The 15,332-nt window shown below is 35.9% G+C and overlaps 1 protein-coding gene across 2 annotated transcripts; it reads left to right on the forward strand.

Moving 5' to 3' along the window:
- Nucleotides 1-351: 351 nt before the first annotated feature.
- Nucleotides 352-14,627, forward strand: nktr (natural killer cell triggering receptor). Of its 2 annotated transcripts, XM_056450164.1 has the most exons (17): nucleotides 352-444; nucleotides 2,011-2,088; nucleotides 2,803-2,877; nucleotides 5,854-5,961; nucleotides 6,065-6,109; nucleotides 7,146-7,233; nucleotides 8,312-8,341; nucleotides 8,502-8,647; nucleotides 9,164-9,365; nucleotides 9,672-9,830; nucleotides 10,072-10,159; nucleotides 10,373-10,521; nucleotides 10,651-13,395; nucleotides 13,489-13,572; nucleotides 13,689-13,745; nucleotides 13,852-13,944; nucleotides 14,029-14,627. In XM_056450164.1, the coding sequence occupies exons 2-17, from the start codon at nucleotides 2,031-2,033 to the stop codon at nucleotides 14,096-14,098; spliced, it is 4,197 nt and encodes a 1,398-aa protein (XP_056306139.1). In that variant the 5' UTR covers nucleotides 352-444; nucleotides 2,011-2,030; the 3' UTR covers nucleotides 14,099-14,627. The 2 variants fall into 2 exon arrangements, with proteins under 2 accessions (XP_056306139.1, XP_056306140.1); XM_056450165.1 differs by lacking the exons at nucleotides 352-444; nucleotides 2,011-2,088; nucleotides 2,803-2,877; nucleotides 5,854-5,961 and adding an exon at nucleotides 6,414-6,441.
- Nucleotides 14,628-15,332: the final 705 nt, after the last annotated feature.

Genomic DNA, 15,332 nt, shown 5'->3' on the forward strand with positions numbered 1-15,332 from the left:
TAAATATAATTTAAGATTCACAATGTATATTAATGTATGATTATATTTTAATTCTTAGCGCAGAAGAAAAAAAAAGATGTCTTGTAATTTATACTGATTTCCGATAGTAGGCGGCAAATCAGATTCTCACATAAGAAAGTGGAGATGTAATGTTGCCATATCTGGTTGTTTTAAGCGTAGTTGTGCTTTTTAAATATATTTTGAACCAATTTTAAGACTTATTTACACAATACATAAAGGAATAGTATGTAGTATTATCATAAAAGAGTAATTTTCTGAATTATACACAACTACTGAAATGCACACTCTTTCGCCACATGTAGCAAACAAAATAGGTTGTTCGGTTCTCACGAAAGATCTGGCAACATGAAAAGACCTAAATTGATCAGTCGACAGAGCGGGTTTAGCTTCTTGGAGCGTTTTGCCTTTTAACTGGCTATCAGGGTAAGTGGAACTAAAAACGATATATATGTTTTAGTCCATGAATAAAGCTTCATAATAGCATCGGTTTTTATTCAATTAATTGTCCAAAAATGTGTATTTCCAGGGTCTTGCATAGCATTACTAGTTAGCTTTCAATGGTAACGTCTAACAACGATAGCCAAAACGAACATATGGCTCAAACCAAAACATTTACCATTTACATTTATCTTTTAAGTTATTTAAAAAATAGTTTTTCTTTGACTTTGGTCATCACGAGGCGTTGTTTTTGCTAACTGTTACTCGTGTTAACAATTTTAGCAGTTTGCTAATAGTCTAGTTAAACGAAATTCTGATTTTAGTTCTTCTAAGCAGCGTGGTTCAGTTTTAGTTCATATGTGATGTCATAGTCATACTTAATGTGGTGTATGTATTAATGTGATATATTTATGAATGAGTGTGCTTTTGATTCTAGCACAATTTTAAAACCCCTATTTCAAATATCAGACTCGAGTAAATAAACGTGTTACAATCAGAAATAGCTGATCTACATTATGTAACCTGTCTGAGAATGAATTATATCTGCTGATATTGTGTTTGGGGCTCTACAGTTATTAAGCACGTCTAATGCTTACTCATAATAGAGAAAAAAACATTGTCATTACTGTCATTTATCTTAATTTTGAAGTCAATAAATGGAGAAAAAAAATCGAAAGGGAGTGCTTGTATTTCAAAGTCATGTGTATTTAATACATGTGTACAGACAGTAGAAAGAAACAATATAGAATAGTGTTAGTATTATTATAAGCTTTCCAAACATGATTTGGGTGAGTGACTAAGTGAAATCTTTTCTATTTTAAGTGTTTTCCATATAAAAACTTCCACTTTGTCCTGATGTGACATTGACATTTGCCATCTCTCTAAGTTGCAATCGGAGGACTGATAAACAGAGTTATTTTGATATGGCAAAGCAGCTGGCATAACATTTTCTCTAGTTCAATAACTTCATTCCCTTCTTGTAATTTGAGGTCTTGTGTTAATCTGATGATAAGACATTCCTCCGTCGGTCTTAAAGACTTTAGTATCTGTGATTCTTGGCGAAGCTACTAAGCACTGCATGGCAAGATTTAGATATCTCTCTTTTTTAACTTCATAAGTGCCATGTTCTTGTTTTTATTTGTTTGGTCTCTTTCCTATTCATATTTTTAGCTCCTCCCCTTATGCAAATATCCAAACAAAGCCCAAAGATAGCAAACATCTGGTTTATCCAGGATGACAGCAAACATTACCGCAACAATGTAATGTTTCATGCATCACAGAAGGGTGGTGTCCGGCACCAGTGACAGATAAAGCACCGCTCAAAAAAGGGGGAGGAAGTTGAGTTTGGAGGGGCGTGTGTCTCATTGGTTAACCGAAACGCTTCCCCAATCTCACTGTCTGACTTTCTGTTCGCTTACTCTTCATGTCATCTTAAAATCTGAGGAAAAAGAGTACCTTGGAAGAGAACTGAAGTGGAATGTTTTTCTTTCAGCTGTGAGTTATTGGGGAATACAAGACTTAACAGTGTTTTGCTTTGATTGTACGCTACAGGAAGCCCACTCTGTGAAAAAATGGGGGTGAAAGATCGCCCTCAGTGCTATTTTGATGTGGAAATCAACAGAGAACCAGGTAAGATTTGACATTCATTTATAATAAGCTGATCTCTGTGAACTGTTTCAAAGTGAGCTATAGAAATGAACTTTTGCAAGCATTTTGCTCCAAAGTTGTAAGTGTATAAAATTGGTCCAGAGTTGCATGATCTGTAATTATCATTTAGTATGAACTGAAACTTTGAAGTAATGGAATTTGTATGTAAAATACATACTTTAACCAGCTGAATATGAATGCATAATACGAAAGTGAAACATTATATGTGCTTGTTTTGTAACACATAAAAAGCTGTTGTGGCTGTCCACAGATTCCACACCCTAACCTGCAGCTCTGTTTTAATGAACCCCAGACATTGTGTGTGCTAAATAATGTCTGCGTTTCACCTCAGTCTACCACTAATGATGTGTTTTAAGAGAGACGTTTGCGCCATAAAGCCAAGAGTGCTTATTTAGTAATTTTACACCTGTAATTTTACTACACAAATATTTTAACACCTTTCATGTTGGTTTTATCACATGTGAATGAATTAGAGGGCCTTCTAATTTTAGCTTTTATCCAAAACCTATGCAAAAACACACTTCCAGTTGACTGCCCTGGTATTTGAATATGAAGGAGGTGTTGCTGCTTGTCACACTAAACTCACACTTAAAAGATGAATTAGACAAAGTATTCTAATATTGGGTTTTATCATATTTCTCCTCAAATATAATCATTCATTTTGCTTTCTTCTAGTTGGACGAATTGTCTTTCAGCTGTTCTCCGATATTTGTCCCAAGACAAGTAAAAATTTCCTTTGCCTGTGCACTGGTATGTATACTTGACATAAAATGCTTTATCAAATTACACCAATGTGTTTTACGCTGCAGCGCCATTTGGTTGTCAGTAGGGCTGCATAATATATTGTTTTAGCATGAGTAATCATGCGAGCATATGCAATGTCTGCATTATAATTCATGATTTGCATGTGTTTTTGATACTTGTGATTTGTATAATGACCTTAAAAGCATTCAAGCATAAGAATTTGTACCATTTGTAACTTTAACGGTTAATTTTATTGAATTATTTTTGTCATTCAGTTACTGTACTTGAATACTGTCAGACTCGGAAAATGATAAAACACTTTTTCAATTCTATCTTTTTCTTAACTGTATGAATAGATTGTTATGCATGAAAATACTCACAACACATGCAAATAGCAGAGACCACAATGTGTCAGGGGACCCCAAAAAGTTTATAAATTGTTTATTAGATTTTATGGAGATACACTTCCACTGCAGAATCATCTCAATTGAGCTAACATTATAACTCCTTTTGAAATGGAGATGAAATGGATCATCTTTCAAATGATCAGATGAAATTGTATTTATATTGCAATATATAATGCAAAATAAAAAATGCTAGATTTTTACAATATCGTGCAGCCCTAGTTGTCAGTTTACTTAATGTGAATAGCTTCTTTTTTCATATACATCACCTTTCGTGAGTTATAGAGCTTAATCCTGTTCTGTAGCCATTCAATTCAGCAATTTTTAGCACTGGAGTGAAAAATCATATTCAAAAATTCCTCATGGAATCCTTAAAAATGGTCGCATTTGACCAATGTGTATATAAATGAACTCAACTAGTGACATATCTTACACAGTTCAGCGTTATTTATCTCCTCTGTATGTGTGATGCACAAGTGATGCATTTACTCATTGGTGTTGCCACATCTTGCTAGAAAAACCCGAAATAAGAACAACATTTAAAAAATAAACCTAATTTCTCACATGGAAATAAGTCACATATTCAAATATTCTAGTCTGCCCACTTGAATAACTCTATAAACTGGATTTTTTTTAAGCTAAAAGATCATTTTAAAAAAGTGGACATAGCAACGCTTGAATATTCAAGTGTTATTCAATGTTATTCAAGTGTTGTTATTCAACACTTGAACAACACCCTGTGCAAAATAGCCATCTAAACAAACAAATTTTTTTGTTAAAAATTCAAACATAGAGTGCTTAGCATAAATGAGTACACCACTTACAGATCTTTCTTTAAAATTAATATTTTCTATAGGATGCTTTACAGTAATTTATTTGTATAATATATACATTAGATTAAACAGTCAGTACCAAAGCCACAACTGGAACTAATCTAACAAAAAAAACTTAAGATCACAGTCCAAAAATAAATATGTTGGGGAAAAATATAAAATACAATTTTAATAAACTGGAAAAATCAAGAGAAACATAATATCACATTTACTTGAAATTTTGCGATTTGTTTTTATTTAAATGTATCTTTTTATTGCTAAAGATGTTATTTTAATGAATATAACTGTTTAGTTAATAAATCTGTTTTGTTTAAAACAATAACTTTGCACCAAAAACTAGTAATTAAATTCACTAATATATAGATTAAGATATAAAATTTAAGATATATTTATATTAAGATGTAGAATTTTTGGTGGCTGTAATGTTGCTGTGTAAATAGTCGACACCAAACAAGCAAGTTGTTACTGTTGCCTAAACCTGTAAATGTATTTAACCAATACCCTTTCATAAGCATAGGGCAGTAGCACAAAAATAGACCTGCAGGTGATCTGCGGAAAGTCCTGGCCGTCTATCAGCAAGTGCAGGTCTGTTTCTGACAGCACTAAAAACTTAACCTGACATATAGACAAGAGTCACTTTAGTCTGCATTGAGAGAGTTTGGAAATACATTAAAGTTAGTACTGCTTTGGTGTAATACAGGGATCTTTTTTTCTCACCAGATGATATTGAAATAAGAGACATATGCCCTCAGCTGGCTATTATGTTGCATATATACCAATCCCCGGGGCACGCTCACCCTCCTGTATTCATTGCAGTTTTATTGGCATCTCTTCAATGCAGATCAGATAGGATCAACCTTTTTGCTGTCTGTATAACTGTGCTATTAGACTGATTTCAGTTCTCTGATTCAGAGTAAGAGCAGTTTGCATTATTTGAAGGAACTTACTATGTGAAACCTTGCTTGTTGGTCTGGTTTTTGCCTAGTAAATGTCTGATGCTTACATATACAATCCTGTTGTATAAAAGGCTCAAAGACTTTGAAATTTGCATAATTTGACTTTATATACTGAATGCAAGTACTGTGTTCATTTGTTTCAAATAAGCTTTGAGGAAATAAAATGTACATTTTCTGTTTAATCATTTATGCAATAGCGTTTAATCATTCACTGTAAACTGTATGCTTGCTGACAAATTGGAAAAGCATACAGGTTTGAAGGTAGTGGCAAATTTTAAAGATTTGAAATTACAATTCATTTGTGTAATTATCCTTAAATGAAGAGTTTTAACTGCACTAATTATTATTGGTCTAGAAATGTTCAACAAGATTATTTTATCAGCAAACTGTTGTTACTCAGAATGACCCTTTAGTGCAAGGGTGTCCAAACTCCTCGAGTCCTGGAGGGCCGTTGTCCTGCTGAGTTTAGCTCCAACTTGCTTCAACACACCTACCACAAAGTTTCTAGTCTATCTAGTTAGAGCTTTATTAGCTGATTCAGGTGGGTTTGATTGGAGTTGGAGCTAAACTCTCCTGGGCACCAGCCCTCTAGGACCGAGTTTGGACACCCCTGCTTTAGTGGGTGTCTTAAACATATCACAGTTAAAATGTCTGAAAAGATCAAAATAACCAGGAATCATTCTGATGCATTGGAATAAAAAAAAACTAAAGAAGTATTACATATTTATAGTTTTGATGCTTGTGAATCACCTTTGACCCAAAATTGTGTGTTCTTTTGGATTTCTGCAGGCGAGAAAGGCAGTGGCAAAGCTACAGGGAAAAAATTATGCTATAAAGGTTCAACTTTTCATCGAGTTGTAAAGAACTTCATGATCCAGGGGGGCGATTTCACTGAGGGTATGTACAGTTATGCTCATAACTAAACCATTTTGGTTTGGGTTGTGTGTTTGATTGTTTTTTTGCTCTTCTTGTTAAAGAATGTTTTTTTTTTTTTTTTAAGGCAATGGAAGAGGGGGAGAATCTATATTTGGTGGTTTCTTTGAAGGTAAGCCATCTTTAGATCGGTTCTGGTTTGAATCAAGCACTCCGTAACCTTAGCAAAGTCACCTAATTTGTGGTTTAACAGCTTTTGCATGACATTTTTGATTGAGCATCTCAGTTCTGTGCATGAATTTCATTCATTCAGTTCATTATTTTGATCTCGCTGCAGCTGTAAATGTTGGCTCTGTTTTATTCCTGTGATCATATAATGGTCTTCTTTTTGAGTCAGCATGGAGAAAAGGGCTATTTATTTATTTAAAGGTCCAGTCTTCTTGCCTAAAATTTTCAACATATTTTTTTATTTATAGAGATTGTGGTCTTTTGCAAAATGAAAAGGTAAGAGATGTACACAGTGCAGTAACACAATGTAGACTAAACATTTGCCATTCCAATCTCTTAAGCCAACATTGACAAAAAAGTCCACACTGCACAGTGTGCCCATGGATATGTGGACCTTGAAATTGATTTGGTTGACTGACTTCTGTTTTTTTTTTTTAATTTCCTTTATTTTTCCAGGATGGCTTGTCATGCAACACAACACCTTTCGAAATAATACAATCTTTAAAAGAAATTGTTCAAGCAAAGATTGCCATTTTAATCATTTCTCGTGTTGTCCCAAACGTGTTATTTGGTAGAACAACAAAATAAACTTAAATAGTGTTTGGTGAAGTCTTTTCCAAGCAGTTGCATGGAAAAACAAGATGATTACCAATTGCACCATTTGTATTCCACGAAAGAAAGTAAATCCCTAAGGTTGGTATGGCATGAGAAATTACATAATTTTTGGTTAACTATTACATGTAATTTGGCCCAACTTGACAGTTCTAATGTAAACAGTAGTTACTTTAGTAGCCCTCAGGGTAGAACATCTTTGCTTTTGTACTAAAGAGCATGAGAAACACCCAAAAGCAGAATAAAAAGCATCATTTTTGTCAGGTGTTCATGAACATCTCTTTGTCCTGTCTCTATTTTTCTCCTTAACACCTTTTGAAGTTGTCAAGCATTAAGTGTTCTTCTGTGTACTTGTCTGTTTTCAACAGATGAGAACTTTACTCTCAAACATGACAGAGCCTTCCTCTTGTCGATGGCCAACCGTGGCAAAGACACAAATGGCTCCCAGTTCTTCATGTAAGTACGCTTACTCTAGTAAAAGACACACAGAGGGTGTATTTGTTTATAGAAACAATCAGTCATTCATCATCAAACCTTCTTAGCATTTAATATGACTGATTGGTCACCATTAAATGACACATGCAATACGTACAGATTACGTATTCCTCATCACTTCAACAGAATTGTTTTGTCATAGATGTTGCACTGTGGTGCAACTTATTTAATAATGTGTGTTTGAAAGCCTGTATCTGTTTTTAAAGCTTTCAAAACACAAAGAACATAGAGTAATTATACACCGTTCATGCATATGTCTTGCCAAATTGAATGACTCAATAGGTTTTTTAAAGATCACGAGTGGTTATTTTTGCTAATGCTTTCTAGCTTTCCCTGAGCTATTCAAACTCTATACTTTTATATATACACATTTGCTTTATTTTTTAACAATCTACATATTCATGTGGGATGCAGGTGCATTTTCATCTCCCTTTTCCCCTGTCAATGTGCATTTAGAAAAATGTTATGATCAGAAAGAAATTCCTCTTTGCCTACAAATGTATTACAATTTTTCTCTTGCCGTTTTTGTGTAAAATTTGCAGAAACTCTAGCATCCTGCTCTACCAAGGTAAAGTGTCTCTCCAAGGCTGTGCTTCTCTCTCCTGACTGTATTTCTGGTTGCTTTTAGATAGCACTGGCTTCTTGTTATGTTTAAATAATGTTTTACCACATATGAAATCTGTTCTCCCAGCACCAAGATCCTGAAGTCTTTCAGTTATTGTTGTATTTCAAGTTTAGCATTACAGGATGTATTTTCCTGCCATGGACAAAGTGATTTCTAATTGAAGATGTCTCAATGATATGAATTGGTTTTGTCAGCGTAATGTTGGCAGATCTTGGACCTGTTCATCTTTAGTATTTATTCAGCCAGCCTTTGCTATTGTGCGAGCACTGCTGGTTTTAAATTTCTCAGTGTTTGAATAGATGCACTCAAATTTCTTCTTGATGACAGATTAAGTGCCCTTTTATTTAACTAATTTTTCCTTCCTTTTCTCCTCACATATTCCTGTTGGATGTAATGTAATTTCCCTGACTACAGAACTACAAAGACAGCGCCTCACCTAGATGGGTAGGTTTATAATGATCCAGTATCTCATTTTAACTAGTTTTATCAGGTGTAGTTTATGACAAAATATTTAGAAATGTATTACTTTTTTTTGTGCTCAGTGGACTTTTTTTTTTATTTTTATACATTTCTTGTAACTGTACGGACTGTTGGTCTATTTTAGAGTGCATGTGGTCTTCGGGTTGGTCATCTCTGGCTTTGAGGTCATAAAGAACATTGAGGGGCTGAAGACTGACTCAGCCAGCAGACCGTATGCTGATGTCAGAGTGATTGACTGTGGACAGCTGATTACAAAGTCTGCAAACGACGGTAAGCTTGTTTATGTGTGCAAGAGACTAACTAGGAATTTTGGCTTCAGACCTGTTGCCCCTTACTACATTGTCTCAACTTGTCTTTAAGCAATGGAGAATATTTTAATCTTCAGATCGGTTGCATTGTGGGGTAAATATGGTGTTTAAATATAGAACAGTGAAAGATCCTGGAACAAAATGGCAGGCCTTTGAAAGACTGCAAAGCCCATGTTTAATACATGCACTTACACGTCTTCTAACCAGGCATGACATGACCGTGTCAAGTAACAAATCACATCTCTTCCATGTTTTTCCTTTAACAAGTGATGTACAATGTCATTTGGTTTCTATTTTGTCATTCTAATGTTAAATCTGTCAAATCTGCAAAAAAATTCCTGCTCCTATCTTAAATATTATGTAATGGTTTGTTCTTTATACATTGTTTATTTTGGTACAAACACCAATAGTTCAAATGAATTACATACATTAAAAATGTTTTTTAGATAACTAATAAATTACGTTCTGTCTTCTCTAGTTCTTCAAGGCAAACTGAAAAAAGCATTCTATTCTGAGGATGACTCTCAGAGTTCCTCTGAGTCTTTATCTGAGTATTCCTCATCAGAAGAAAAGCCTACATCTCGAAAGAGGAAAAGAAGCTCAAAGAGTAAGCATGCAAAAAGAAGCAGAAGAGAGGCAAAGAAGGACAGAGAGGCTGTTAAAGCTGTAGGACCTTTAAGGTAAAATTATTGAAACTTCTCGTATACACTGTGAGTCATCTGTTGTGTTTCATCTGCTTGCATTGTATTTGTTATTTAGGAAAGGACCTAAATCAATAACACATTTGGTATTAGGCTTTACTGATACTTGTCAGCCATTTGACAGTTTTTGACATTGTCCAATTAAATGTAGGCCCACGATAATCTTTCAAAATTCAAGACCATCAGAAAGAAAAAAATATGCAATGATTGTTAATAAAATGTTCCTAGTCTATCTTGTTTTGGATATATAATAGAAATGTACTGCCTACTCTTCCTGATTTACAGTCATGCTGAGGGCGAGATGGCAGAGGAAAATGATGGTGAAGCTGAACAGAATGTGAAAAGGGAGAAGCCTGTGGTTCGACCAGAAGAGATCCCACCTGTGCCAGAAAACCGTTTCCTGCTCCGCAGAGACATGCCTACCCAGGAGGAGGCAATAAAAATGTTAGTGTCTTTTGTTAGACATCACAAGTTTTTTTCCTCTTTCCTTTATTGGATAATATCTGAAAATGGCTGACATCAAATTTTTAAGTGTTTCTGAAGACCCATGGTGATAAATATTTTAGTAAAATTTTTTCTTGTTTAATGATTAATCTCTGGAATCTAATGCTAGTTTTTAATGAAGTATTTTAAGCCAAAAAGGGTTGAGTCTTAAAAACTGATACTTTTTTTCCCCCCACAATAGCGATGTACAGGACTCAGACATTGCACCAAATGACACCAAACCAGCTGTCACAAAATCTGGGCGCAAGATCAAAGGCCGCGGTACTATGGTATGACAGCTGTGAATTATTATACTTTTACAGAACTCAGTGACACAGAATGACATCAAGTATAAGACCAAATTCATGTTTTTTTGTAAACTCAAATCTACAGGTTTCATTTCAGTTTTTTAATTTTAATTACATAATTCCACTGATCTGACATTGACTCTTCAGAAAGTATTTAGTCTGTTTTTTTGGGATTTATTTTGCATTTTCTTGCAGAGATACCATACACCCCCTCGGTCAAAGTCCCGTTCAGAGTCGGAATGTGAACGGGGAAGCAGTGAGACTCCCCCACACTGGAAAGAGGAAATGCAGAGGACCAAGGCTTACCAGCCCCCCAGTGTGGAGAGATGGAGTAAAGAAGAAAGGTATGTTGTAATGCCTTATTGTTTTATGTAAAAGTGTTATCTCTTATTTGAATAAGTTAATATTGAAAGTTTACTTCTTTTTTTTTATGAGTTTTCAAATCATTTTCACCTTGACTATTGTTCAAACAGATGGGATGACAGAAGTGACACTCCAAGGTCCAGGTCAGGATCCAGAGAGCGTTCCTTGGGTGAGGCCTCTGTGTACTCAAGCCAACATCAATCTAGAAAAGAAAAAAAGAAAGCCAAACAAAAGAAGAAATCTAAGAAACGAAGGCATGCTAAAAAACATAAAAAGAGCAAGACCAAGGAAACTTCCCTGACTGATGGTGAGATGTCTGGGTCCTCAGGTAAGAGGACAAAACACTCAAGCCGAGCTGAAAGGAGACGTTCTCGTTCTTATTCTCGCTCATCCTCCCGTCACTCACATAGATCGTATAAATCGGAGTCAGAAAGGAGACATTACTTATCAAGCTCTTCTAGAGATTCACGATCTTATTCGAAATCTAGGAGCAGATCCTATTCTAGAAGTCACTCAAGGTCTGAGAGACGGGCTCGATCATCCAAGAGGTCAAGTCGTAGCCGATCAGGGCGGACTGTTACACATTCTAGGTCACTGTCTCGTTCTAGATCCAGATACAGGACAAGGTCAAGAACTAGATCAAACTCTAGGTATAGTTCAGAAACCCCAACACGTTCCAAGAAAAGGAATGAATTGAGATCCCCTCGAAACTCAAAGCCTACAGAGGGTGGTATTTCCAGATTAGACAAGTCTGTCCTTAAATCGATTAAAGGTGAAGAAGCTAAAGTCCAACCTTCAGCATCTTCAGAGAGAGTCTCTGCATTGCCTATGAGTGACAGTCCACCACCTTCTCGATGGAAACCAGGCCTGAAACCCTGGAAACCTTCTTATGTCCGCATCCCAGACACTGATGTAAAATCAGCCCTGGCTTCCAATGCACTAACAAGCTCATCATCAAATGCACCTCTGGAGACAATGTCCTCTTTAAAACAAGATAAATCTGTTAGTCAAAGGGATCCCAGCAGTGGTAACAGTAACATTCCTGATAGGCTCTTGGAAAGAAGTTTGTCCAGGAGCAGGTCACATAGTCAATCAAGAAGCTGCAGCAAATCACCAACTCACTATGGCAATAGATCTTCCTCCTGCAGTAGGTCAGAATCTTATAGTTCATACAAAGAAAGATCCACTGACAAGAAGAGAAAACATAGCAGTTCTCACAGAAATGCTCAAAAGAGAGACAGCCATGCAAATCATCATGATAGTGGCCACAAAGGTCTGTCTCCCTCCTCAGAGGATGTATCAGATACTCCTTACAGTCCGTTACACCTGCAAAGTGACTCCTTGGTACAGAAAAACACACTTGATTCTCTTTCAACCCTACGGGCCTTGGCATTGAAGAGCAAAAACCGCAATCGAAGGAAAGAACCATTAATGGACAAGAACATTGCATCTGGTTGGGAAAGTGATGAGGAGAATGCAAGTAAGACTAATACTGCTACAGTACACAATCAGCACCCTGTTAAGGATGAAGGACTTAATGAAATAAAAAAGAGGCAGATTTTGTCTCGTTGCTGGGAGTCTGAGAGTGACACTGAAATGCCAGATAAAACTGCTGTTGGTGAGGCCAAATATTTGTCTGAGAAAGAGGAGGGAGAGGCTAGTACAGAATCAGAATACGAATACTCCTCATGGTCAAACCTAGGTGCTGAAATGACTAAGGAGTTAAAAGGTAATAACGAGCACTCTGCAGACACAAAACCTTCAAAGCACAAGAACAAAAAAGCCAAACGGAAGCACAAACACAAGAGGAAGAATTCTTCAAGGTCAGCATCTCGCAAATCCAAGGCCAAGAAATCCAAGAAGCATCTGAAGCCAAAAGAGACATTTCATTGGCAGCCTCCTTTAGAGTTTGGGGATGAAGGTGAGGAGGATGATTCAGTCACTCAAACTAAGCAGTTACACACAGCAAGTACTGATGCCATCAATGATGGAACAAAACAAAATTTGAAGGCTAGACAGATCAAGCGACAAGTCTCTGAGAATACAGATCAGGATCAAAGGATTGTTGAATCGCAGCAAGATACGTTGTCAGTAGAGTCTTCTAAAGTTATTGATGAGAATGAGAAGATGCCTAAAATCCAAAAATCAAAGTTACACAACAATACCAAAAGAGATCTTGCTCAAAGCCACCCAGAGACCCTTTCCAATCTTTCAGACACTAACCTGGCAAGTAACAAACCATCAGACCCAAATAAAGTTGAGCCACATTCTCCAGAGAGCATACCAGAAGCTCAGCAACCTGGGCCCAAAGCAACTGGCTTTTCCCCATTAAAAAATATTCTAAATAATGACAGTGTGCTTGTTTCATCTCAGAAAGATAAAGTCAGCTCTGTTACAACTGGATCAGCTTTACCACAAGACAGTCAGCAAGAGGAAACTGTACCTGGTGACAGTTCTGTCTCAGTGGTTGAAAATAAATGGAAACCTTTGACAGGCATGACTGTTGTGCAAACCATTACGAGAAAGCCTTTCATTATGAAAATAAACAAACCGCAAGATCAACTTGTAAGAAAGAACCAGGGTGTCAAAATGGAGATCAAGAGCAAGAGTAGAGTCCGTCCAGGATCCCTTTTTGATGAGGTACGAAAGACAGCTCGGCTAAATCAGAGACCCAGAAATCAAGACAGCTCAAGTGAAGAAGACTGCCTTCCAGCAGCAGGAGAAAAGCCTGAAGCCCATAATCACTCCCGGAGCAAGTCGAGGTCTGTGTCTAGTCACAGGTCCCATCGCAGAAGTAGGTCCCATTCATATAGCCACCCCAGGAGCAGGTCCAGAAGCTACACCTACTCTTCCAGGTTGATTTCAAAAGACATTGTTTTTTCATATCTATATGTTAATTCTGTACACCTTTTTTAAAGTGTATGCATTATTTTTTTTTTTTCATTCAGGAGCTACAGTAGAAGTAGAAGCAGGAGTAGATACAGTAAAGGACACTCTCGTTCTCGAAGTAGCACCTACCGAAGTTACCGTAGGTAAGTGATAAAGATATTCTGTTATGCTTCATTCTCATGTATTTTATAGAACATTTGTTGTACAATAGGGGATTCATTTTTCTAATTGATTAAGATGCTATGTGATCTTGTTTCAGCCGCACACATAGTAGGAGTCGCTCTAGGGGTCGGTATAGAGGTCGTTACAGATCAAGGTAAGCATTGTGCCAAATTATGAATGCACTTTGATTGTAATTTGTATGTCATTTACAATTTCTTTGCGGGTTTTTTTTTTTTTTCATTTGGTACTTGGATGTGCAGGTCTGACTCTTACGATAGTTATTCTAGCCACAGCCGCAGTCGTAGCAGAAGAAGAGGGCATCGGAGAAGCAAAAGCTCTGATCGCAGGTCCAGGTAAATCATCAGTTCATGCTTGTTTTGTCAAAACTGACTTGTGTGGAGATAATTATATGTTTAATGTGTTGTCTTTCTGTTCAGGTCATATCGCTCTTACAGTCGCAGTTCCTCTAGGCGGCGAAGTCATAGTCGAAGCAGTCGATACAGCTGAATTTAAGGCGTAATGATTGGATCAATAGTTTAATTTTTGTAGGCTAATATACACACTTTCATGTACACTATCACATTTAGCTGTATTTTTTTATTTTTTGAATGAATGAACGAATGTACATATGAAAACAAACTTAGTCACTGCTTTATTCTGATACACTTTTTCAGTATTTCTAGCAAAGGAAGCATAGAAACCATCCAACTATTATATAACAGTTATATAAGGTTATATATAAACAGCTACTTACCTCAATCCTTGTTTGGAAGGATTGTAACACACAGCTCTGTTGGTTAACATCAATGGAAAATGTTTGGTTTTGACTAAATGTTTTATGTTTAATAGATTGACTCTTGGTTTTTTAGCATTTTTATTTGTACATAAAAAAAATTCTGAATGTATCTAATGCTGCTTCTTGATATACTTTTGAATTATAACAGACACACCTTGCCAACTGTAAATAAAACTATATTTGTTTGTGAAATGCTACGTGCTGTATAAAGTTTTCAGTGATATAAGTTTTCAAATGGCATTCTTGTAGCGACACATGCTTCATTTTTGGTGGTATATTATTTGAGAGTAGTCAACATTTGAAGTGAATCAAAAAAGGTTTTCAAAACTGTCCTGACAAGAATAGGTGTTGTTCAATGGTTTTAGGACATCTTTGATGAAAGGTTTTGTTCCACTTCAAATGATGGCTACTGTACACAAAGTTGAGTATGATGCATTAGGAGATGGGCACTGCGGAGGCAAGTTACTGTTAGTCCATTGCAGGCATATTTGCTTTTTAAATTAGTCCCGTACTACTATATACAGTGCTCAGCATAATTAGGTACACCCCATTTTGAAAATGAATATTTGTATCCATTTCTCAGTGAATATAGGCAATGTATTTTGGTGCATTTGAACAAAACAAATTTATTAAACAGATTTGTTTATTAAAATAATGTTTTAGTCAACAAACATATTTAGAAATTGAAACATAATACAATTAAATGCAAGCAAAATATTGCAAATAAATACATAAATTACAACCTACAAAATTTCAACTAAATATTTCAAAAAAAAATTTGCTTCTCTTGATTTTTCAATTTGGGTGTACTACTTTTTGGACCGTAATCGTTATTTTGTTAGATAAGCAAGCTTCAGATTTGGCTCCAGTACTGACTAATCGAATGTATATGCTCAAATATAATATTGAATAGCTTCCTATTAAAAATATTAATTTAAAGGATAG

Source organism: Danio aesculapii, chromosome 24 (genome assembly GCF_903798145.1).
Source record: "Danio aesculapii chromosome 24, fDanAes4.1, whole genome shotgun sequence".
In the NCBI taxonomy this organism is placed as follows: domain Eukaryota; kingdom Metazoa; phylum Chordata; class Actinopteri; order Cypriniformes; family Danionidae; genus Danio; species Danio aesculapii.